The 27572-nt window shown below is 30.8% G+C and overlaps 1 protein-coding gene and 1 long non-coding RNA gene across 4 annotated transcripts in view; both read right to left on the bottom strand.

Annotated features, from left to right (window-relative positions):
- The window catches only part of LOC139480982 (uncharacterized), a 30811-nt gene extending 24978 nt beyond the window's left edge, over positions 1–5833 (bottom strand). For 2 of the 3 annotated variants that reach the window (XM_071263983.1, XM_071263984.1), the window contains exons 1-6: positions 5430–5583; positions 3242–3291; positions 2731–3066; positions 2104–2178; positions 1633–1695; positions 1045–1126 (exon numbers count right to left, since the gene is read on the bottom strand). In XM_071263983.1, the coding sequence (XP_071120084.1) occupies positions 1045–1126; positions 1633–1695; positions 2104–2178; positions 2731–3066; positions 3242–3291; positions 5430–5490 (667 nt within the window). In that variant the 5' untranslated portion in view covers positions 5491–5583. Of the gene's footprint in view, positions 1–1044; positions 1127–1632; positions 1696–2103; positions 2179–2730; positions 3067–3241; positions 3292–5429 lie in introns of all 3 variants that reach the window. The other variant, XM_071263982.1, reaches the window with a different exon arrangement.
- Positions 5834–22930: 17097 nt separating this feature from the next.
- On the bottom strand, positions 22931–27354 carry LOC139480981 (uncharacterized). The gene is made up of 2 exons (XR_011654543.1): positions 27262–27354; positions 22931–26322 (listed from the first exon to the last, which is right to left on the bottom strand). It is a non-coding gene; the product is annotated as an uncharacterized lncRNA (long non-coding RNA).
- Between the last annotated feature and the right edge of the window lie 218 nt (positions 27355–27572).

Below are 27572 nucleotides of genomic sequence, written 5' to 3'. Positions count from 1 at the left end.
ATGTACTATAACAAGTCCTGCAGTTGTTATCAAATATTCCTTTTCTATGTATTTTGGCGTTTGTTTTTGTTGCAGTTCAGTATTTCTGTGGTTCCATTGGTTTCTCATATAGTTGATATGTACCCTCGGTTTTAGTTTGTTACATAAATTTCGCTTCATCGATTTATTGCTATTGATCAGCGGTATATTACTGTTGCCTTTATAAAACATAAGCACAGCTAAAACATGCCATTATATAACTAAGTTATTACTGAACATAACCGTAGACAACACATGCTAAAATATAACTGAACATAACATAGTCAAAGTATGCCAAGATATAACTAAACCATAGACAACTCAACATAATCATTGACAACACATGCTACATAACTTAGCATAACCATAGTCAAACCATGCCAAGATGAAACTTTACATAACCATAGTCAAACCATGCCAAGATATAACTTTACATAACCATAGTCAAACCATACTATTATATAACTAAACATTACCATACAAAATATGTCAAGACGTAAACATAAACATAAACAATACATGCCAAGATATAACTGCTAAAACATGCCAAGATATAACTTAACATAACCGGAGAAAAAACATAAAAAATAAGGAGATGTGGTATAAGTGCCAATGAAACAACTATCCACCAACGTTCATATGCACACGATAAAACCAATTATAGGCAATCGCACGGCCTTCAACAATGAGAGACCGTATAGTCGGCATGAGAAATGTGAAACTATTCAATTTAGTATACTAACGGCCTAGTTTATAACAGACGACGAACAAATATGACAGATCAACGATAACGACTGAAAGTTCTACAGGCTCCTGACAATACAAAATGTGACAGGTTTAAAATATTTGTGAGCGCTCAATCATCCCCATAAATTGGGACAGTGGTGTAACAGCACAACATAAAAACAAACTCTAAAAAACAGTTGAGTTTTAACTTAACTCATCAGATTGATATAATGAAAAACTTCAAACAAAAACATAAATCGGAGAAGTAATTCTAATAAAATAGCATTTAACTAAACATACCAAATACGGCATCAATTTCATAGAATACCCATCCATTCTGCCATGACCGAAAAGGACTTTTGAAATTTCTTTTGAGTTGAACCTGCAAAAAGAACCGAAACATTATTGACGCGCTTAAATTCATCTATAGTATGATCTGTTATTATGAAATTAAACATTAAACTATCCTCACTGTAAATAATGTTAATGAATGTTATTTCAACACTATTGAGTAGTTAGTTATTCCATTATTCATTTTAATGTATCTACGTACTTTATTATTCAACAACTAAACCGAAAGCGAGACTTAAATTTAAAATTTATTATAGATCACTTTGCAGCCTTCAACAGTTAGCAAAAGTCTGCTATTAAAGGACCCGACTTGAAAAAATGTGGAATCATTCAATCAAAAATAATCAGCGGCCTGATTTATGTAAAATGTAGCCGTACAATGTGAATACTCAAATAGTGTCTCGAAGTGTTTAAAATGTCTTCTGAACTCAACTTTTTAATGTTGCATTTTCGTCTACTTTTCAACGATTTTCTTAGTTTTAACTATGATTTTAAATAAAATATTAAGAAATTCAAATATGTCAAAGTATTACTCACTGGAGGGTCTCTTTCCAAATCTTCCCCTTTTGACTTTTTCTTATCCTTATGTCTTCCTTTGGGCTACAATCATTTGAAAGTATTAAAAAATCACAGTGAAAATTTTCCGTAGTACTGATATCCCTTGACTGTAGATTCTTATAGCATGATACATTTTATACAACGAGTTATCACTCTACTTGTGTATATTGAATAATTCTTATTTTAATATATTTTACAATGTTCGTTGCACTGAGGTCGGTTCATTAAACAACTGATAGAAAGAAATTCCCTGCATATGGATAAAGTGTCCTGCAATTTTTAAATTCATAAATCAGCCTTTCATATTATCACGAAAGAATTTGAAAAAATATATTTTATATATAAATTAAAAAAATCTTTTATTATGTCTTATCTTTTACACGTGAGTAATAAATTTACGTTAAAGAAAAAAGAAAAATATATAAAAACAGTATACACATTATAATATACCTGATAAACATGTCCGTGCAAATCCACACTCATCGCATCCAACAAATAAGAAAACTCAGAATCTGCGTCAAGATCCTGGTAAAAGTCAAGAAAAATAAAGTGTTTGGAAGTTACAGACGACTTTCAAATTCGTGCATCTTCCAGTAAATTTCCGAATTCTCAAGACTTATGTCAAAACGTCGCGATAGGATTCCAATATTTACGCTGATTAATGTAGGGTCAACAGGCGTTACTCGTTCATAAAAAAAAACTGGAAAGGGATCTGTATTCACTCAGTACAAGCGTCTTTTTCATAAAATCAGGGATGTTTGTAAATTGAAATATATTTTATGCAAATTCTTGTAAATACATTATCCATGATCTTATTGGTATATCGAAATGATTGTGAGGGGATATGTTTTTTGGTACTGGAAAATATATATGTTGTTTAGGTTAACAAGGTTTGCATTTGAGCAACTGTCGTATGATATGTTTTATACGTAATTGTCAAGCATAAAATACGCACGCGTATCAAATGATTAATTTGTGTCATGTTATCTCCATTAGACATGTTGGTGTACGAACATCTGACAAAGTTTAAAGACGGTCTGACGTATAAATAAAAAGAACTAAATGAAAATAAAATACCTCTGGTTTATCAAAAATGTACCCCATTTTACGACCTTTTTTGTTTTTGTTGTTCAGTTTTCTTCCTTTCTTTGTTATTGTTTTCCGTCCAACTTTTTTCGTATCCTTCTTTTTTGAAGCTAGGAGTTGAGATAAGCGACTGTCATGCTCTCTTCCAATGGCCTGTAAAAGTCGATGTGTTTGACCATGATTTATTTCGTTTCTTTTCCCTGCTGTTTGACGCCCATAGTGACGTTTATAGCCGCGTTCCTTAAATTTGTTGTTTAATTCTGAACCATGATTCAATGATTTCATGTCTTGTTCATCAGTTTCCAGTATCTGCCTGTTTTTTGTTTCCTACAAGAGAGTGTATTAAAACTCATCGATAAACAATGGAATAAAATTGTATTTATTGAGGTCATATTGGAAAAATTGATATAAAATATGTCAAAATACTTTGGAATATATATACTTATTAGTATATTTACATATGAGAGAGCTGGTCGCTATCACTAAATTTATGCATACTTACTGCGAGTAATTCCTTCTCCAACTCATTGATTTCTTCTGCTATTTTGTTCTCTATAAACAGACAAAAAAAATAATACTGTAAATAAAAAATGTAATGTGGGATGTCAAATTTAAACGTTATTTCTACATTAGTTGAAACATTTAACAGCTGTTACTGTAAGTTCTCTCACCACATTCATTAGTTATATGTGAACAAGAGAAGAAAGAAATGAAGCATTTTCTATCACTTGCACTTGTAGATCACCGGATGTAGATAGAAATGCACCAACTCTGAAAAGAACTGCCAATTCTTCCTCAACATCTGGTCCGACTCCTAACCCAGTGTTTTTCAATTAGGTCGGGTTGCTCAATCTTGTTGTTTATTTTTGTTGTAATTTTTCTGTTATCGTCTTCTTTTTACAACAGAACTTCTATATACATTAAATTTGTAAGAACGTGCTCATTGGGGATTAGAGACTTTCCATTTTGAATTTTCCTCGGAGTTCAGTATTTTTGTGATTTCACTTTTTTATTAAAAATCTTTTGAATCCATATTGCTGGTTGATTAATTGATTGATAGTTGGTTGTTTATTGTTGATTAAATGACAAATAGGTACGAAATGTTGATACTTTATTACGAGTCCATGTATTGATAATTACGTCCTATGGAACTTTCGTAACTTGAAAATATGAGTTAGTTTGTTATAAATCTATTTAGTTTGTGATGTTTATTCAATTCGTAAAACTTGACTGCTAACTTCGCTTTAAAAAATTGAAGTCTGTGAATGAAAATATTTTATAATAATTTACAAGAAAGATTTGTTGATTCCTGAGTTAATTGATTTTTAAAGGTATCGAGGAATTTTGAAACTTTTCACATAATGTATAAGCAGCTAACAATGAAATCAAATTTCCCTACAGTAAAGACCAAATTCATCAATTCATAGGAAAAAAGGATAACTATTCCATTGTTATAACTAAAAAGACTTTTCATTCAGCTCATCTGCATTTAAATTATAACTTAGCATGTATAGTGTTCATATAAAATTGCATGATTCAAACTAATGATCACTAACTTTTTTTTGAAATATTTAATTGGAGGGGTAGTTTTAATTTTAATCTTATTTGACAGGTTTGTAAAAAAAACAGTACTGTTGAATAATTTGTATTTAGTGAGGCTAAATGGTTTCCTATTGATATATTTTTTATTTTAAAATCGTTTATGGTTATAAATATCAGCGGGATCCTACCTCAGACAAGAATCTCAATTTTGCTACATTTGTACCTTGGCATAAACGTACGGTTTATTATGTAAATAACGCTGAGTATAGGTGACATGAATAATTATGACAAAAACTTTGTAATGTTAATTGGTGGCTGTTTGATAAAAATAGCTCATTGCATTGGTTGTACTCTGCTACATTTTTAGGCATTTGCTAAATTAAGACTTTTTGTAAAAACCTGAAATTTTAGGCAATTTATAAAATGTCTTTTTTTAACAGGCTTCAAATAAAATGACTATTTTGATATGAGCGTCACTGATGAGTCTTATGTAGACGAAACGCGCGTCTGGCGTAATAAATTATAATCCTGGTACTTTTGATAACTATTTACACTACTGGGTCGATACCACTGCGAGTGGACGTTTCGTCCCCGAGGGTATCACCAGCCCAGTAGTCAGCACTTCGGCGTTGACATGAATATCAATTATGTGGTCATTTCTATAAATTTCCTGTTTACAAAACTTTGAATTTTTCGAAAATCTAAGGATTTTCTTGTCCCAGGAATAGATTACCGTAGACGTATTTGGCACAACTTTTTGGAATTTTGGATCCTCAATGCTCAATCTTCAAATTTGTACTTGTTTGGCTTTATAACTATTTTGATATGAGCGTCACTGATGAGTCTTATGTAGACAAAACGCGCGTCTGGCGTACTAAATTATAATTCTGGTACTTTTGATAACAAATTAAGATTCTTGATCATTTTTTTAAATTCGTTTATAAAACAAATTTGCTTGCTCAGTTTTATAAAATTGTAGAAACACACCCTATCTTGGAAATAAAATAACCAATGATTCTGTTAAATTAAGTTTGCTTTTCATATACCAACAAGTGTTTACATGTATGATTTGTATCAATATGTCCGTCGGATTGGTAATTGCAACAATTCTTACTTATCGCATACAAAATAAATAAGTAAATTCTTACCGTAGCTGACAGAGACAGCTGTCGTAAAAAGAACAATCAAAATTAAGCAACTGAAGTTCATTATTAGTTGATTTAGTTGTTCCGTCTGTAGCAGTTCTAAACCAAACTCTGCTTATATACCCGATTGCATTTGATGATATACGTTAATGAAACGTCATTCTTGGTCAAGGTATTTAAATAGCTTCCGATTGGTTTTATATTAATAGAGAAAGTAAAACGGATGAAAAAGCAACTTACGTACATTTAGAGATTTATTTACATTGGTCCATTACATATCAAATGCAATTTAATATTACAAATTGATAATTTTGATCAAAGTTAAGATTTAACAATTATTTTAAAATCGTGCTCACATATAATGTAAATGGTCGTGGTAACTCCGATAGTCCTAGATTTTACTTCTATCATGTATACAAAGAAATTTAATTGTTACGTAAATAGGGTCATTACCCAAATGAAGATTACTTATAACCATTGCAATAAGGTTTAAATGTTTAAATGGTTCGTTTCGTGTATATAAAAAAAAGTATTTTAAATTTTAATTAGGTGTTTTGGGTACTGACGTTGTTTATCATTTAAAGGGGGCTCGAGGGTAGAAATCTAATTTTTTTATATAAATATAAGGATTTCGCTATTTTTTCTACATGTATTTCTATGAACTTATATACATAATAGAAAAATAAAATTAAAAAAATGGGGTCAACGTTCATTTTAACTCACAATCTCCCTTCGAAAGAAGCATGCGTTCTTGTTTAGGTACTTTTTTCTGTTGAACAAATAGGAGAAATATCGAAATAAAAAAAAGATTTAAATTACAGAAATCGCTTAAATTTTACAATTGTTTAGCTTTTCAACGATAAAAACATTTTAAAAGTCATCTGGGACCCAATTGCTTGAATTTTGTACCATATCATAAAGTAGCTACTAACAGTTTTATGAATAAAATTTGTTATGAAAAAATAATGTTTTAATTTTCACTGAAATTTTTGTACCCTCGAGCCTCCTTAATTACGTGTTATAGAATTCTATTATTTGTCTTTAGAATATTACTTTTACTGTTTTATTTGTTTTTGGTGATATCCATTTTTTTTTTCGAATTTGTACTAATATATCTTGTTATTGTGTTATTGTTATATTGTAAATATTTGTATTATTGTCTTACACTTTTGCTATATGCTTTTTCTATATGCCTTTTTGGGGGCTTCTTTGTTGCATATTTGTCTGTTCTTATATATAGTGATTAAGATTATAATAATCTTAAATTTAATTTCTAAGTGTCACATGATAACATTTTTATTTTAAGTGATTGGAATATATAAAAGCATGCTGATATATGTTCCTGGGTATTTAATTTTCCTACATATGGCTTTGTCATTACAATGGTCTCATTTATTTTAAAACAGGTTAAAAGGCATTTAATTAGAATGAAATTCAAAACAGTGTGGCTGTGGCCATTGATTGACACATTAAATGCATCCATTGACTGGGACAATTTGGGTTAACGTTTGTATGTAACGACCACTGTTTACTATGTACTTTTTAAAGACACTTAAACTATGGGGTCACCAAAGGTTCTCGACACCTTAATAAAGTAATTCGAAAAATTAATCAGAAATAACACGATGTTTTGATTTATATCAATTATATAAATCAAAACATAAAGGTTATTCCTGATTAAATTTTCGAATTATTTTATAATTAAAGGCGTTAAAAAACCTTTGGTGACCCCACAGTTTAAATGTCTATCGTAGGTACATCGTGAACAGTGGTCGTTACAGACAAACGTTCACGTAAATTGTCCTAGTCAATGGATGAATTTAATGTGTCAATCAATGGCCACAGCCACACTGTTTTGAATTTCATTCTAAGTGGTGCAATCAGACAGGTTTTGTAATTCAAAATTTAAAATGTTTGACAACCGGAAATAGATTTAATTGCATGTTATTTTTAATTTCTTTTACATATTAAATATGCTTATCAACCTAATGTTAATTAATTCGAGTTTGCTATAATAGACTATTTTTATCTTTTAGATTTGTAACTTCCATTTTACTATAGTGTGAGAAAACACATAAAATGTGGAGCAATATGTTACACCCTTCCGGAACACGTGTGATCACTCCAACTTTTGGCGCTTTCGTGTTGCTCAATCTTTAGTCGGGTTTTTTTTTGGTAATGGCATGGTCTGGTTTTTTTTCGATTGATGTGTTTTTCATCTTCTGTCATTGTTTCAATTATTAGTTGTTTTTGGTTTTGAAGTAGCTTTTAGTAACTGCGAGAACTTTATTATGGATACTGTGTGTGTCTTTTGAACTCATGTTACTTTTACTGGTTTGACGGGTCAAGCCTTTTCCAATATATTTAACAGTATGGTTTATGTTGTCCTGTTTTAACACTGTCTTAGATTAGCACAGGTTTGTGGGAAAACATGCTTTACCCAACATTGTATAGGTGCCATACCCAAAGTCAGGCGATCTTAAAATACAAATACTTTATTTTAGGTTATGCGTGTCACAAAAATATGATGGGTTGTCAAGAGTTGCATTTTTTATTAAGACAGGAAAGGAATCATAGTTAATCAACTGTCTGAGTAACAATTTAAAGGGTAATATTGTCAGGTATGATATCAGAAATAATGTATAAAATATAGATATTCAAAACAGAAATATGCCAACTCAACCCAAAGACTTGGAAATTGCAATAGCAATAGCAATAGTCACATGTACACATGAAGTATTCAGAATTAGACATGTTTGCTAGGGGTAAAATAAAAGTCCTTGTAGGGAAACTTATATTCTTGTAGACTATAATCATTTCAACGATTTCAACGATTTATTAGAAAACACTCAGACACATATAAACGTGTAACATGAGGTCAAATATATAATACAATATATGCAAACAACATGACAGAAGAACGATTAAACTAATTAAATCAATATATACAGCTCATTAGAACCAAACAGTGTGAATGATTATAAAAAAAAAGATATACAACATATGGAGCGATATGACATAAATCAAAGAAATACATTAACTTTTTTTATGAACAATGATAGCTTTTTATATAGTTCAGTTCTACAATATAAGAGTAAACCTTCAAGCTTGACAATGCTCGTTTGAGCTGTGTAGTACATAGGTATGTACTTGTTTCGTAATAAAACAATATTTTTATTTTTACATATGAAAGAAATATGGAATTCATCTCCAATATCATTTGTACATAAGTTACATGTTCTTTTCTCCCTTGGGATATTGAACCAACGACCAGTTTCTATAGGTAAATGTAAATTAGATGTAGAGTGCGTCATGATATGCATGACATATATTCCTTTGGATTTTTAACGCCAATGTGATGTCTCCATCATAATCAACATATCGTAACTGCATTATTTCTTTCTTTATTGATGATTAATGTTAACACCAAAAACGACACTGCAATTTTATATGAGACGTTAACTTTCAATTATGATCTATCGCTTACTGTTAAAAGGAAATAAAAGAGGACAAAAATTTATAAAAATTTATAATATTAAGTACAGTAATTAAATATATAAAATCATGTTCATATATGTTCCTGTGTGTGAAATTATCTTACTGATCATCACGATGGTCCACCTGTTTTAATAGCAGGTTAAAAGTTGACAAATTAAGTGTTGTAATTAAGAAAGTTTACGAAACACAGAAATGTCAAATATTGGACAATTGAAAATTGATTAAATTGCATGTTAATTACGTATTTGTTTGTGATTTACAATTTATATATACCTATAACAGAAAGTAGATTAGTTTGATTTTGCTAATATAAAATAGAATGATATTTGCAATTTCCTCTTAACTATAGTGTAGGATAACATGTAATGTGAAACAAAATATGATCACTTTTCCGGAATACATGCCATCATCGTTGTTTTTGGCGGGGTTCTTGTTTCAGTATGGAAAACTCATAGGTACTTTTATTTATCTGATTGCACTACATGACTTTGTCCTTTTTTATTTAAACACTTCCATTAGCTGTAGATTGAAAAATAAATTATATCACATTTGCAGATAATTCTGTCTTTTTTCTATCCTGGATCTTAAACAAGCAGTGGATATTTCTGAATACGTTGTGCAACTCTAGGGAAAATTCTTAAAATTTGACTATTTACGAAATGGAAAGGATGTATCGTAATGTTTTTCAAAGAATTTGACACAAACCTTAACAAATGCAAGTGAGATAAAAGTTATGGAACCTGAGAATGGAATCTGATATGTAAACAAATAATGCCGAATCTCTTCTTGTATCAGGATTTTTCTCTTTATTCTTACTTTTTTAACGATTGTTCGTTATATTATATTACGGTTATATACTACGGTTAAGCTTCAGGCTTTTCAAAAAAAATGCTGCAAGTTTTATAGTAGACAATGTTAATTTGTACAAATTTGAAGGCGAAAAAGCACCATCATTTTACTTTCATGCGAACAACATGTTGATGCGATATGCATATTTAGCATTTTGATATAAGGGGCATGTATAATTCTATTGCTATGATAAGGCAATGTTGCTGCCATGCAAATTGACCAGATTTACCCATTTGCTTAGTCTTTCGTTTTCTATGATGTTTTGTGTATGGTGTATTTGTCCTCTGATCGGTTTTTTTAAATTATTTTTCAATGGCATTGTATAACTGTTTTCAATTTATAAACTGTAACATCAATTTGACAGTTGTAATTCACTCATTACTCAGACAAAATCAACGTGAGATTGTTTTGACAACTAAACTAAAATTAAAAGTTTCTCCGAGATGTTTTATCTTTTCTGCTAACTTCCATTTAGGTTCTTTAAAAAATGAGCTTAAGTTAGTGCAGACACGTGTACTTCAATAAAGTATGCATGTACAAAATATTGTTTGTATGCAGTCGTATTCATGTATAAGTAGCAATACAAAAATTCAAATCATGTTTATTTCTGTTTTGAAATACTAGGTCGATGCCACTGCTGGTGGGCGTTTCGTTCCAGAGGGTATCGCCAGCACAGTAGTTAGCATGAATCTTATTTATATGGTCATTTTCATAAATTTTCTGTTATAAAAGTATGAATATTTCGAAATACTAAGGATTTTCTTATCCCAGGCATAGATTACCTTAGCCGTATAAGGCACAACTCTTTTGAATTTTGGGTCATCCTTACTCTTCAACTTTGTACTTGTTTGTCTTTATACCTAGTTTGATCTTAGCGTCACTGATGAATCTTATGAAGACGAAACGCGCGGCTGGCGTAATAATTTATAATCCTAGTACCATTGAAACTATTTTCTTTAATGTTGTCACAAAACTATTCTCAAATTTTGAATTTGCCTTTCAGTTTTTTAAATCCTTTTAAAGATAAGTTTTAGTATAATGATTTGATCATTGGGATGTGTTATTTGTGGTTTCTTTTGTTTACCTTGTTATGTTGTGAAGAGTTTGTAAGAACATTATTTAGAGAAATTAATAGTACAAAGTTTATTATATATTTGTTTTCAATTTCTCAGTTTTAATATCACTTTGACAGTTGCAATTCTCTCGTACTCATACAAAGATTGTTTTGACAACTAAACTAAAATCAAACATTTATAAGATTTTTTTTTCTGTTTTAATCATTTCTATTTAGGTTCTTTAAAACTACTTCATATCAGTTTTACGTATATGTAGTGCAGACACGTGTACTTCAATAAAGTATGCATGTACCAAATATTGTTTGTATGCAGTCATTTACATGTATAAGTAGCAATATAAAATTTCAAAGCATGTGTTTTTGTCTGTTTGGAAATCATATTATTATCTTTAATGTTGTCATAAAACTATTATAAAATTTGGAAATTTGCCTTTCAGTTTTTAAATCCCTTTAGAAATAAGTTTTAGTATAATGATTTGATCATTGGGAAGATGTTATGGTGGTTTCTTTTTTTTACCTTGTTACGTTGTGAAGAATTTGTTTGATCATTATGTAGAGAAATAAATAGTACTAAATGTATTGAACATGTTTACATTCAAACATTAATTGCGTTATGTAAATCAAAATCTAATTAATACGGCAATTATACGACTTACATTTTCATTCAAATACAGACCAGTTACGTCAAAGTTAGGAATACTTTTATTTGAAATTTGCTATAAATATATTCCAGTGAGCAGTACCTACTTCATTTTGTCATATATAGAATTCATCAAGGACGTTATATACGATACTTACGTTAACTACCCAAACAAACATAAAGACTTAAATGAATATCAAAAAATATATATCAGCTCTTAAAGGCCCAAAGGATCGCAAGGGTATTGTTTGAAGTAAAATTATTCATAGTTACTGTAATTTCAGATTAGTAATTAATGTAGCCTTTTTCCTTAACAATGCTTAATGCACATACTTACTGTATTGTTGAATTGTTATATATTGCAATATACATGTTATAGAGGAGACCTTATAAGTATGGTTTACTTGTGTCTAATCCAGTTTGCCTTGAGCAGTTGAAATATTTAAAACAAAACTTATTAAATGATGATCTTATCTATGACCGGATTGACATATATCATGAATTCCCGTGTTACTTGTTTATGATTCTATATAAGTTAAGTATCTTCTATAAGTATTTTCGAAAATGACAATATTCAACGCTCTGGAACGGAATCTGTTAGTGCCATTTTTTACTTTGGGGTCATTCACTGTGAGTTCATGGTTCCCAACATTATTTCACAAACATAAATTATTATTATTATCACAAACAACACGAGGAATTTATTAAATCAACTGTTGGCGAACTTCAAACGCAAATGTTAGGCTAAAACAATACAAATGTAAACGGCATCGAGATAGACCACAAGGTAAATGAATACTTTTAACATTTACGAGTAGATATATCTGTGAAACAGTGACACCGGTAGAACTATTTGATGCCTTTATAGAAAAAATGTGATTATTCATATTGAATTTGAATGTTTTCTCCCCCTATTTCATGCACAGCGTGTCAAATTTTATAACTTTTCAATGTATATATATACATATATACAATTCGTCTAAACATCAACCCAACAATGTTAGATCTGTAAATTTGCTTTCGCAAATTTTTGGTTCTTCCCTCGCCGGGATTCGAACCCATGCTACTGTGATATCGTGACACCAAATCGCCTGCACTGCAGCCGTCCCGCTAGACCACACGACCACCTGGGCTCTCAAAAAAAGAGCTTTCGCTGGCCGTGTGTTACCTTTCCACGTCAGTTTTAATCTAGCGGCGTACTACAGTACATGATATATAAGGCATGAAGATGTTATTGTTATAGATCAGCTAAATTATCTATAGTAAAGGATCCTACAAATTAATGTAATATACAGTCACAGAAAATAATTATATTTATAAGTACGCCTGAGTCAGTGACAACTCTACAACAGATGTATCCATCGGATCGCCATCAATGATGGTGATACATGGCTGTGTACATAATGTATATACAACTCGTCTAAACATCAACCCAACAATGTTAGATCTGTAAATTTGCTTTCGCAAATTGTTGGTTCTTCCCTCGCCGGGATTCGAACCCATGCTACTGTGATATCGTGACACCAAATCGCCTGCACTGCAGCCGTCCCGCTAGACCACACGACCACCTGGGCTCTCAAAAAAAGAGCTTTCGCTGGCCGTGTGTTACCTTTCCACGTCAGTTTGAATTTAGCGGCGTACTACAGTACATGATATATAAGGCATGAAGATGTTATTGTTATAGATCAGCTAAATTATCTATAGTAAAGGATCCTACAAATTAATGTAATATACAGTCACAGAAAATAATTATATTTATAAGTACGTCTGAGTCAGTGACAACTCTACAACAGATGTATCCATCGGATCGCCATCAATGATGGTGATACATGGCTGTGTACATAATGTATATACAACTCGTCTAAACATCAACCCAACAATGTTAGATCTGTAAATTTGCTTTCGCAAATTTTTGGTTCTTCCCTCGCCGGGATTCGAACCCATGCTACTGTGATATTGTGACACCAAATCGCCTGCACTGCAGCCGTCCCGCTAGACCACACGACCACCTGGGCTCTTAAAATAGAGCTTTCGCTGGCCGTATGTTACCTTTCCACGTCAGTTTTAATCCAGCGGCGTACTGCAGTACATGATATATAAGGCATGAAGATATATATATATGTGTGTGCTGGCGAAAAATATTTTCTAGTCCTGCAATTTAATTGGTAACCTTGACAAGGTTATGTCCCTGAATACTTGTGGAAATCATGACTAGCCAGTATAATGTAGTTGTTATTCGGCCTACACAGGGGTTTTAGAGATATAAAACACTGACAGGGAATATGGGCCCATTTATTCTCTAAAGATCTCGAATAATATTAAGTGTTCAGCTGTATAAAATATTTAATTATGAATCTTGTTTTGAATGAAGTAAAACTTTGTCTTTTTATTTTCTGATTAATGTAGTATATAAACGTTTGCATACATTTTTTTCAAGATAACATTAGCATAAAATTTAAATGTTTTATTTCAATTCATGTTTACATGCGTTGTATTCCTATTGATGGCCTCGAAAATGATAAACTTTATTTTAATCGGACGGGACTTGTATTCATCTATACTACTTAAACTCTACATTAAAAGCATTTAGTACATTTTTAGCTATGATATATGTATTACATATCTGACATGTAAATATCCAAAACAATTACTAAGGTCTGATTCAACTTATTTTTTTCGATTTAATTGTGATTGCAATCAATGTGAAAACGAAACTCGATTTTTTTTTTTTCTTTAGCCGTTAACATTATATTTGAAGAGCCAATATATTTTTTGAAGACGTTTTCCGTTATAGAAAAATAATGAAATGGCAATAAATCAGCATATTCACATATACTATAAGGCATTGTGATTTTGTTAATGAAAAATGCGCAATAGATATCTACATTCAAAGTTTCTATTCACTGCAGCATGTATTGAATAATATTTGATAAAACTGGGACTTAAGGTTGTTTGCTGCTCAGTTTCAAAATAAATAACTTTCCATAAAAGTAGTATATGTTGATAGGGGATTAATTGAGGAATCAAAAAAGCAAAAAAAAATATAGGGGTCAATATGCTTGTTTTCGAGATATTAGCCATTGGAATTTTTGCTAAAAAATGATCTCTCTTGACTTTTCATAGCTTTATCATTGACAAGTTCAAGTTCTCAAATACTATTAAAAAATAAATAAAATTTTATAAGACTTTCACAAATGGCTTATAATTATGTATGTAAAAGATTTATAAAAAGAAAAATGGGGGTCAATGGGCAATTTTTTTAAGGCATTCATATGGATAAAACCAGAGGATTTCGAAAATTTGACAAAAATTCCAAAACATGACAAGCTAACATCCTTAATACTATTCGAAGTCAATATTTTTTTCTTTGCATAAAATGTATATGCATACTGTGCCCTGTCACGTAATTTGGTGTGTTTTTATTTTCATTTTTATCTGAACATCGGTGTATTAAGCTGACAATTGTTCACTATTTTATCAATCTAGGATACCAATAGGGAATACTCAAATTAAATAAGCAAACAAAAACTAGGGAATCGAAAGGAGTGCGACCGGGTGCGTTAACAGGGTAAGCCTCTCCTGTTATGCATGTGTCACTCGAATTCACACACGTTAACAATATCACAATCGGAAATAAGACTAATCGGAGAAATTACAGATTGGACAACTTTACTGATATTTTTTACAAGATCTCATACAGCGAAAACATATCGCTGGTCAGTTTTAAAAGACATCTCGTATCGGTCAACCAAATTTTGATGTTTTCAGTTGTTCTTATAACGTTTTTTCTTTTTTTTCAGGAGGACACCATTATTAAGGAAGTATGTATAGTGTGAACATGTACGAGCGTAACATGTTATTTCAGATATGAAAAGCCAAACGATAGAGCCATAACCATTAAAGATTTGACTATTTAAAAGTTATTCACGTCTGTCTTTGTATCTGCTGAGTAGTTTGAAGTTTTCCGTCTGTATCAATATCAAGAAAACAAAAAAGATTAAAAATATAACTTTTTTTATTTTGGTTATATCTTAACGTAGACGATTTCTCAAAATGAGCACGGTGAATAGAAGTATAAATCGTAGAAAAATCGAAGGTTTTGATACTACTTCATTTTTTAAATATTTTTGAGGTGAGTTTTTCGAATTTTTAAGGATTCAAATCTGATAAACACCGCAGAATGACTGTGAATAATGCAAACATTTCTTACTGCCATCTTCTATTATTGAAAGAATGATGGTTAGAACTTAAGTGGTCATGTTGAGTGTTTGTTGATACTGTGGATGGGCGTTTGGTCCTCCTCATTTTTGCCATGGCGTTATCAATTATTAACGACGTTTGAGTTTCAATGTCCCTATATTGGATTTTGCCTCTTTTTAAGGAAGATATATAGAATAACGACTAGGACACATATCGTTCTTTTTAAGAAAAAGTATTCAGTATCAAGATTGATAGTTTTAATTTTATTTTTAAAGAAACAATTTTATTGATTTCTTCACATATTTCAAATTGCAAATTTTGTTTCAAACCCTTATTATTATTTTATTCATTATTTTAGGAAATAATTATTTTAAAAGCCTATCATCAGGTTAGCAATATTCATAATTATTGGCAATTTGCAACAATTATACTTTGAAAACGTTATGTGGTAGAGCATCTTGGCAAATTGAGCTAAGAAAAAATATATGGAAAATAGGAACTAGAAATTAGAATATTTCTAAACAATCATTAAAACTGAAAAGAGCAATTCAAGAAAATGTCAATGACATTTGTGATATCTCATACAATCTATTTTTGATAAAATTTGCAAGTATTAACCTAACGAAAAAGAATGAGTTACCATAGATAGTCACCTGCTATTGGGGTAGGATGTATTATAATAAATAAAATCAAAATATAGTCTTCATTTTACATAAAACGACAATTTTAAAAACAGAAGTTCCAAATACCTCTCATTTAACGGTAAAGACAATGTTTGCCATCAATTCTTTTGTAAAAATCATGCAGTTTCTTCGTTTTTTTGTAAAATCAATTTTCGTTCCTACAAGAAATCGTTTAAATGTAGACATTATCAATTGATTTACCATTGCCAGAATGTGAAAAGTGAAATTCCAAAAACGGTAACAATCTTAAAACAAATCCGAAAGGTTCCAAATTTACAGTGAGTTGTTTTTTATATCCAAAGCATTGATTTGCGACAAAAACAATTTTTTACAATTTTTTTTTGCAATATTTTTAACAAAAATTTAGAAATACGATATTTCAACCAAGAAGTTACAAAATGAACATAACTTGATTAGAATATTGAATATTTTTAGACAAATTTGAAAATTCATTTAGTACTTAGAAAATTATGTGTCGATTTTTTATCCAACTTTCCGCAAAAATAATTTGCACCCTATGATCGTTTACACGGAATTTAGTTACTTTCCGACAGTTTTTGATATTAATTATCATATGTGCATAGATCAAATGAAAGCTTTTTAAAATAGCGTATTTCGTTTTGTTTTATATTAAATACTTCTTGATAAATTTTATTCCAAAGTCGTGTATCGTTTCTTTTGTTGACCAGTATATCTAAAACGTTCATACACATATCTAGGCTCTCAGATTACATCTATATTCATTTATATTTCTAAATGTTATGCAAGAAAGAATAAACATATTAAACGTGTATATTGGTAGACCTTAAAAGGATCTAAGGATATTTTTTGATATTATTCTTCAAAATGTTTTGATCCAGACTTCTGTTTGATTCGGTTTAATGTACATATTGAAATTATAATAATAATCAAATAGGAACATTAAACACATGGAACCAATGATATGCAGCTGTTTATCCATTGCACTTGTGCATCAAAATATCGTCATTTAATTCTAAATCACTAAATAAATCATTGCAATTGGTGACAAATATACAAAACAAGGACGTTGATCCTCTTTTCTCATTTAAAGAACTTATTTATTACCAATTTATGATGATTTTATTAGTAAAAATGAATAAATTATGAAATTAAAGTACAAATTCATCAATGTAAATATGGCATGTTGAACGAGTACTTGTAGGTGCTTAGTTTGTCGTCAAAGTTTGTTTGTTTATTCATCTTTTTTTATTTTTATTCATAATTTTTCTAATAATTCCAAAGAACTTTTTGAAGTAAATTTTTTTTAATTATATGGTCCTCATTAAAATCGTATTACAAATTAATTTGCTCAACTTGTTTATAGATACTTTTGAATATAAATATATATCTAAATGAACATAAATTCCGTCAATTTCAAAAAAACATATAGTGTAAAAAAAATACTATAAATACTTACAATTTGGAATTAGTCCCTGGAATATTATAATTATCTAAAAAGTGTGACGAAATTACAACCATGAAAATTAAATATCTTTTTGTGGAAATTTAATTGATTTGTCAGAACAATAAATTACTATATTCTAAAGCCCAGTAGCCAGCACTTCGGTGTTGAGATGAATATCACATATTGACTGATGTACACCTATTTTTGACATTTTTACATATTATGTCTAATTGTTTAGTTCACACATCTTTGTCAATAAATTGTTTTTTTGCGACTGTCATACAAGTGAGAGGTTAAGCTAACTAAAAAAAACAGGTTTAATCCACTATTTTCTACAAAAGAAAATGCCTGTAACAAGTCAGGAATATTACATTTGTTATCCATTTGTGAGATGTGTATGAGCTTTTGATTATTCCATTTGAATACGGACTTTCGTTTTGAATTTTCTTCGGAGTTCGGTATTTTTATCAATTTACTTTTTGATTTATTTGCCAGATCTTTTAGTTGCTTATTTATAATAGGCCCTCCAAAACATATCGTGTACTATTTTTCACAAAGTTATTAAGTTTAAAGTTTGAATGAAAATCAAGTTCAGCAGATGAAAAAAGTGTTTAAGAAAAAATACAAATATGTGTTTTAATTCGCCACAGTGACTGTTACATGTAATTAAAGTTTGACATCCCACTCCTTAATCTTCAATATCAAATGCATATTTATTGCTTATAAACCTGACAACCTTGTATATTTTATATTTTGATGAACTACCCTGTTACACATACGACTTTCAGGAGAAACGACATTTGACGTGCAATGAAGAACCATCTGTTATGATATTTGTCAAAACCTAATTAAGAATATCCCAGTTGAATATGAATTTGGTTAATAAGCAAAGAATAATCTGTCATAACTCAACATTGGAGAAATGACCCAAGGAATTACAGGTAGTAGGTGAGTAAGTATCCTTTAAGTTAAATACTTCGGTATTTGAGTGAGCGTACATAGTTTTGTAAAGGCAAGCCGACCTTGCAAGGGCTGTATAGCCAGTCAAGGTTGTTAAAAACTTCCATATATTGTAAGGACATCTGGAATGCAGCTTCCCCATACGGGGCACTGATTGATTGGGCATGTGTTGAGTTGCTGGAGTGGATGTCTTGAAAGAACTAATGGTAACCACAAAAAGGGATTTGAAATCAGTTTTTTCCTTCTCCTAGACAGACCACTTTCCTATGCTCACGAGACTCATCATTCCGTCATCCTTGTAGTATAGTCTGAGGCCTCTATGTACCCAGTTCCCAGCCGTTACAAGGGGAGGTATCACATTAAACTTGATGTGGAGAGATTATGTGCTGCCATAGACTGACTGCCTGTTCCTGATATACATTTCTGCTAACAAATAGCGATAAAAGTTAGAGGTAACAAGCACTTAGACACAGAACACAGCACACTAGACGAATAATGCAAAGTATAACAGATTCCACATAGTCCCTGAACTAGTATACATTATTTTTAAGGATTTCCTCGCTGCATTAAAGACCCACTGATGACCTTGTGCACATGTTCGGTTTTACATCTCTATTCTATTACTATATATGCTTATTCAGTAGTCATTGGGGTACCACAATAGCAATGGCTAAGACAGTTTATCAAATTGCAGTTTGAATTCTTCTCCTGGAAACTGACCAACTGGTAAAATATTCTAACAAATTGCTGCAATGAAGGCATTGTTTTTTTTTTTTTTTTTTTTTTTTTATCTAAAATCTGATTTATTGCACTATTGCTGTTATAATGAATACCATGTCTACAGCATTTGACAGGGCACCCCTGTAGTGTTAGGCATTGTTAGTATGAAGTGAATATAGTGAAATAAAAAGTCATACTTATCATCCAGTTCCAGGTAGCTGATGACTATGTTATGAATATTTCAATTAAAATAATAAACTACTATAATATGAGTTTTTGGTTTATGAAGGGATAATTTTGACATGAAAATTACTATCCTAAATAAATTTTATAAATATATAGTTCAAACCATTGTTTTGTAGGTAAAAAGATACCAAAGGGACGTTCAAATTCATAAGTCGATTTTAAATTGTAAACGCCATTGCAAATAATAGATTATAACAACGTTGACAATAGGGATCATTTGTTCAGTCTTTTCTTTTGTAAGCAGCAATCCTATTTCGAGAAAATCATGATATTAGACGCAGGCTGAAGTTAAATTGAACTGGTTATTCATAATCATTTCAAAATTACCGAAACACACTAAATACGTTACTGAAAACCTAATGTCGAACATTTTAGATTAAGAAATTTGATAGGAAAAAAACGAAATAGCCTAAATGAACATATTACGATCGCAAATTTGAAATTAAAACACATTACAATACATATTTCAAGATAGAGGAACAACTTTCAAGTATAAAAACGTGGTTAATGTGATTCCGTATTCGTATGGGTTTCATGATGCTCAGTTTTATGTTTTCTACGTTGTAATGTTTGTCTTTGGTAGTTTCAGTTTGTTAAAGTCTTATGAGTTTATATATCCCTTCGGTATATTTCGCTTCATTTGCAAATGTTTGTAAACAAAAGTATTCTATTAACATGGTTTCTTAAACACTTTCCATTTTTAATAAGTTAATATGGGCATATGTTTCCGTCTGTCCTTGGTTAAGAGGGTTAAGTTTGCGCCTGGGGTATTTGTTTTATTTTTATTTTTTTGTGTTTTCTTGAAATATTTTGCTACATTCATAAAAGTGGACCAGCGTTAAGTTTGTGATGATTTGTCGATCAGTGTACGACGAAACTTATCACGTTTGCGCGTAAATCTTGTTTGCCAGCAGAGACACTTCACGTCCATGTTATCTTGAATCGCTGGGTTCTCATACACGGACAGATGTATAGTTTGTTTCTGTTGAGAACATACATAATGTGTTTTGTTCTATACTGTTCAAGATTTTGTTTATACATATACATGTTGGGTTGATGTTTAGACGAGTTGTATATAGATATATATATATACAACTCGTCTAAACATCAACCCAACAATGTTAGATCTGTAAATTTGCTTTCGCAAATTTTTTCTTCTTCTCTCGCCGGGATTCGAACCCATGCTACTGTGATATCGTGACACCAAATCGCCTGCACTGCAGCCGTCCTGCTAGACCACACGACCACCTAGGCTCTTAAAATAGAGCTTGATCTGTAACAATAACATCTTCATGCCTTGTATATCATGTACTGTAGTACGCCGCTAGATTAAAACTGACGAGGAAAGGTAACACACGGCCAGCGAAAGCTCTTTTATGAGAGCCCAGGTGGTCGTGTGGTCTAGCGGGACGGCTGCAGTGCAGGCGATTTGGTGTCACGATATCACAGTAGCATGGGTTCGAATCCCGGCGAGGGAAGAACCGAAAATTTGCGAAAGCAAATTTACAGATCTAACATTGTTGGGTTGATGTTTAGACGATTTGTATATATTTGATTTTGCTTAAACATATATATATATTTAATGTTTTAATACAAGAATAAAGACGTCTTTTTTGTTTATCAATATAATTAAATTTTAACGCAAACTGTTCGTAAATATAACAAAGAAGATGTGGCATGGTTGCCAATGAGACAACTGTCCATAAGAGACTAAATACGTAAAGTTTATGTTAGAATTAAAAATTGCAGTAGGTTGATTTCGCGCAAACGTAATATTGATTTATACCAATGTAGTTCGCCCAAAACAGTCATTTTAAAATATCAAAGACTTCTAGATTAAAACGTTATTTATTACGTCCATTGATTTATTTATTCTTTTTTAAATTAATGAAGTGAGGTTTATTATTTAATGGGTAACTTCATAAATGGCTAAACTGGACGGTTGCTTTGATAGCCTAAATTAAGAGTTGAATATACAAAAATATGTTAATGTATAAATTAATTGAAATTGAATTTTATTTAAGTCGGTTAAAGTGGTTGTTATTATTTTTAGTGACCTTTTAGCATCAGAGGTGAAACTCATCAAAAATGCCCGACGCCACAAAGGAAAAGTCAGTGAAGCATGACGTCAATAGTTCAATTAAAGCAGATTCCCAAATAGCGATAAGGTATCTATGATGAGTTTATTTAGTTCAATGTTATCGTACACTAGTTACGAGATAATCCGCAATTTAAGGAAAATAAAAATAAAGTTTACCCATAATTTTATAGCTGCCTAACAGCAAATGTATCACGTAATCTTTAGCCATTGCAAAATTGAGATTAATTGCATTAAAGCACAAGAACTACAAATTGGTGCACCTAATATATTTGAATAACGTATGTCCATCCAATGCATTGGTTGCCTAACGCCTCTATCTATGATTTTTTTTATTGACTGATTGATTGCATTGTGTTTAAGGTAGATACATGGCATACCACCATCTTGGATTGTACAATCACAGTACAAAATCGGTACAGTTCTTTGCCCAAGTCTGCAAATTTTGAGACAGATTTGTTATTTAATGATTAGACTGATCATTTATATAAGGAAAACTTGATGATTTATTGTATTATCAAAAATATTTACACAAATATCATTTTGTTTTGTTTTAAAAATCATTTTATCAAAAGAACTATTTAAGGGGAGATAACTCTTTTAATAAAAGCAATATACTGGACTAATAAGGAATTTTTTTATCTTTAATTGCAGCAAGAAAACAAGTTCGGTGACCCCCGTGTTTCTTTTTATTTTCTTAAAACATGTAATAAAACCTATCTTCTGACAATTTATTTCAAAATTCTATCTCATAGATTTTTTTTTATGCACACAAATGTGTTTTTTCATGAACAATCTAACCAAATTTAGGCTATTTTCAACGACTGATAGTTTGAAAAATAGCACGGTGACCCATACTTTTTATTATATATTTGAAAAAAGCATAGTAAAATCTTCATTTTGGCAAATTATAAGAACATTTTGTCTCAAAAAGTATAGACTTATGATCTACCTTAATGTCACTTTGAGCACTTTTGTTTTATTTCGTGTCGTTAAGCGTGTATTGGTGGAGGAAACCGGAGTGTTGGGAGAGAACCACCCGTTCTTTCTAGAACCTTCGGTAGAATTTTCGGTAGAAAAACTGACAATCCTGGTCGATAAATAAAGGCAACAGGATATCTTTATTACCAAAGTCTATATAAACTATAGATATACATGTACATTTAAATTACATCAGCATCAATAATACATACATATACACAAACTATGTAACAGAATAGCAGAAGGTGTTGTAGTAATACACAAACATCAGTAGTATACCGCTGTTCGAAATTCATAAATCGATTGAGATAAGATTGGAATCGAATTTTCCTTGGAGTTCGTTTTCTTTTATAATTGATATTTTACTTTTTTCTATTGTAATTATTTAAGATTTATGAGTTTGAATGTCTCTTTGGAATCTTTCGCATCTCTTTAACATAATAATATATTTATTCATTACTCTACATATTTGCATTATCGTATTAAAAACGAATGTGTTTCTTCAAATTATATAATTACAAATATACTCCTTGAATTTGTATCTTTCTTTATCTTTCATTTTTATATTTTTCTTATTAAGCATTCTCCGAAAATAAACCATGTATCTGCATTTATCATCCAAAAATAATCCACAAATAACATTTTAACTTTTGTTTTTGGATATGAACTAAAAAAAAAAGGACAACTCGGTCACAAGCATTTATTTTGTTATTTACATATACATGTACCTAAGTCGTGATTAGTTATTATGCATTAATATTCTCATTCGAACGCCACGGCATCAATAACATTCACATTACCTGAGACATATAATACAATATTGTACTATATGTATCTGACAGTACTTATAGATTTCTTAAAACACATCTGTTTAGTTATTTTATTATAATAAAATCTTAAAAATTGTTAATTATATTCGTTTTCTAACATTTATTATAAATCTTTAAATTTGATATTAAACGGTTTAAATTTCTTTTCAACTAATGGCAATTTAGATTTTTCTGATACGATTAGTTCAAAATATAATAATATAAACATAAATGTGTCCTCAGTACACGGATGCCCCATCCGCACTATAATTTTCTATGTTCAGTGAACCATAAAAATGGGCGAAATTCTTTAATTTGTCAATAAATTAGAAGGATCATATCATAGAGAACATGTATACTAAGTTTCAAGTTGATTTGACTTCAATTATATCAAAAACTACCTCGACCACAAACTTTAACCTGAAGCGGGAAGATCGGACGGATGAACGAAAGGGTGGACAGACGGATGGACAGACAGACGGACAAATAGACAGTACCGGACGGACGGACTGACAACGGTTTACCATAATACGTCCCGAAAAGATAGATATATAAAAATGTAACATTAGAAGCGTTGGTTGAATGTTTTTGCATTCAAATATTTAATAAATCAGATACAAAACTTAAACTTTTTTTCAGAAGAGGAGGCAACGAATCACGCTCCTCTCTTGTCATATTTGTCGCAGCACGTATACATGGCTTAAGATGCTTGAAACAAAAATCTTTATACATAAACTGTAATTTACAGTTGTGATGAAAAACATCCGTTAACGCAAAACTTTGTATTGTGTTAGCAACTAAACTTGCATGCAATAAATGCATCAGCGAATTTGTGTATTCCTTTGAGGATGTACATTGTAGAGTAAACTCATTCAGTAATCGCAGCGCCTTCCACTTTTCAGTATTGTTCCCGAGATAATTATGGCATAGAAAATGTAAATAATACATTCGTATCTGCGGATTGACAATAATGATATCCCTATCAGGACCTGGAAAGGGAACATCTTCATGATAAAACATTAAATGTGGCTTTGCCTTTGGGGTCAGATAAAATAAATCAGAACATGAATGTTTATATCGCTGCACAAAAGTTTTTCCAATTTTTTGTAATATTTTATTTCTTTGGGAAGGCTTTAAATTGGGGTTTATTATCTGATGATTGTTCGAACTTTTTATTGAACATAGTTGAAGTATCTGTAAAGCTTTCTCATGCTGTTTGAATTGAAAAAAGAATTCGGCTAGTAGGAGCCAACCAGTGTAAGAATCAGAAAACGAACCGAGTACACTATACCAAAGGCATTTCTTGTAGTCTGAAAAAAACATTTTATTATATTTTTGATTTTGTAATGTTTCTTTATTATCCTGACATATCATAAATGAATAATGCTTAAGCAAAGATCCGCAAAGTTTTGAAAACCAAATGAAGCATATGTGCTTTAAGAGCTTACATTTTCTGTGAGCCATTATACAATAAATCGGCTGATATATAGTGTTACTACCCCCAAATCCTATCCCGTGCATATAATGTAAAATCGGATAAATGGTTGAATCCACATTAGAATATTTTGAGCTAAATAATTCAGAAGATAAAGGGGCTTCACTGTTATCAAACAATGATGAAAAAGTTTGTATTTGTCTTAAGGAGTGTGTTCCATTGGTGACGAACGTTTGCAAGATTAAAAGTAATGATGTTTTATTCTGTACATCAATTTTTCCTTCTATCAAATTGTTATGTGGTATAAAGTAGTTAGGAAGGACATTGTTCTGTACAAAAAACACTAGTCTTTTTATGCATGCTTGAAAGCATTCAAACAGTCTATTAGGTTGCCATTGATAAATATGAGATTCTTCAATCATCCAGAATAATAACGTTTTCATAAAGTATGAACACATGGTTCCTTTTATTTTTCGGTGGATTACTTCCTTTAATGTATATTTTAGTAGCGCATAACACAGAATTTGTGTATGATTAAATGAATGAATAAGCATTTTTTCTGCAATTGAGAAAGACATTCTCCATTCGTAAGGATCCTCTTTCTTGTTATTAGACTTACTCCCAATAGGTGCAAGTAAGACGTTATCTCGGACTATATCTTCAATTAATTCCGTTTGAGGCCATTGATAACTGCGAGGTCTTGTTATCCACTCTGCCGCATTTCTCGGCCAGGAATGACATTCATAAGTAGATAAGAAATCATACGAACCACAAATGGAAGAGGAGCAAGGACCATGTATCTCTGTAAAAAACATGGATTCATTGTAAATATTTTTATCAATATACATGCTTTGTATCAACCGTTTGTAGTGTCCATTTGCTAACAACATATTGTCAGAGTACATATGTTGAGTTTGCATCCCACTTTTATTATTCTGATGTAGCTTGATATGAACATACCCTGGTGGTGTATTTTCGAAATCAAAATAAAGTGCATATGGCAAATCACTTGGTACTTCAGATTTTGCATTGTATACTGAGTCCACCTGGTTGATATACATAATATCCAAGTCGCTTCCTGGTAAGTCTAAGCCTTCTGCTTTGCTTCCACTAGTCACTACTCGCCACTGAGGACTGTACTGTAAAGCATGATCTAGCACTTTAAAGAATATCCTTCGTGCTCTGACGTCTTTTTCAGAGCCAACAATTTTGCTAAGAAAATCAAATAGTTTAAGCGAAAAATTCGACTCTATCGTCTCAGATGACAACTCCATTTCTACAAAAGAGTCATTGCATGATAACTGAAATATAATAGAAACAACATCAGTTTGACTTTAGAACGGCCATTTTTTTTATGGGCATGCAATAAAGAAAAAGTCGTAAGACCTCTTATTTGTTTACTCAGAATTGATAATAATACAGTGATAGAAGCAATAACAGATGCTATGATAATAAACCGGTGCGTTATCACCACAGAATATCAAAGAATACCACAGAACTGTTTTTTAAATAACACTTAACATATACACATCTTTTCGGGCGTATGTTTGCTATTTATATAACTTTAAAATCATTCGAACTACTAATGTTTCGCTACCACCAGGGATAAATGGCCTTATCCAGACTAAACACAGTGCTGTAGAACTAGTTGGGATTGTAATGCTCTATAATTTGATCATTGAATTACAACTTTTTTTTTATTTTAGCCAATGATGAGTCTTAAGTGGACGAAACCCACGTCTAACATACAAAATTATGGTATCTTTGATGAGTTCATACTATTTTTTTTTTATTTTTTTTTATCTATGCTTTAAAGTTTTATATATTTTGTTATTTTTCTTAAGTTAAATTTGGTTTATTGTTGAAATATTAGATACAGATTGACCCGTTAATTAGATCGACTAAATAATTGTTATTATTTTTGTTATTCTTTTTACTAATTGATTTTCAAAATTTGGTTTTCATAACATGTACATTTTCTTACGTTTTGATGTCTTTGGAAGGAATCAAACCATCGTAAATTACTATTATTTTTAAAAAGAAGAATATCAAACTGTACAAATAATTTGATGTTCCAATATCTTCTCTGTAAGTATTGACAGGCTAGTGATACAGTAGTTTGACTATTTAGACCACTCGGCCACTGAGGCCAATGGGTAAAATGAAATGCTATGCATAAAACAAATACAAAATATATAATGAAACTGTAACTTACATCAAATCCTGTATGTATACAAATTTCATATCCTGATATGTTTAATTTGGTATATTACATGTTTTTGTATTTATATATCTACGTACCTTCCGTGTTTTTTATAACATTTCCAAATCTGATTTTTTCATTGTTGGCCTATTTTGATAGAATATCTATCATGTGATGTTAACTTTTATTGTTATTATTTAAAAATACTATTTACAAAATGTTAAGGAAGCAAATATGACTGTAGTTGAATAATTAACTTATTATGTGCCGTTTGTTCACATCACCATACTGAATAAAGTATTATTCAGTTGATAAGGACATTT

Source organism: Mytilus edulis, chromosome 7, assembly GCF_963676685.1.
Source record: "Mytilus edulis chromosome 7, xbMytEdul2.2, whole genome shotgun sequence".
Taxonomy (NCBI): domain Eukaryota; kingdom Metazoa; phylum Mollusca; class Bivalvia; order Mytilida; family Mytilidae; genus Mytilus; species Mytilus edulis.
Note: the sequence above shows the minus strand (reverse complement) of the source record. Positions and strands in the feature narration are given on the sequence as shown.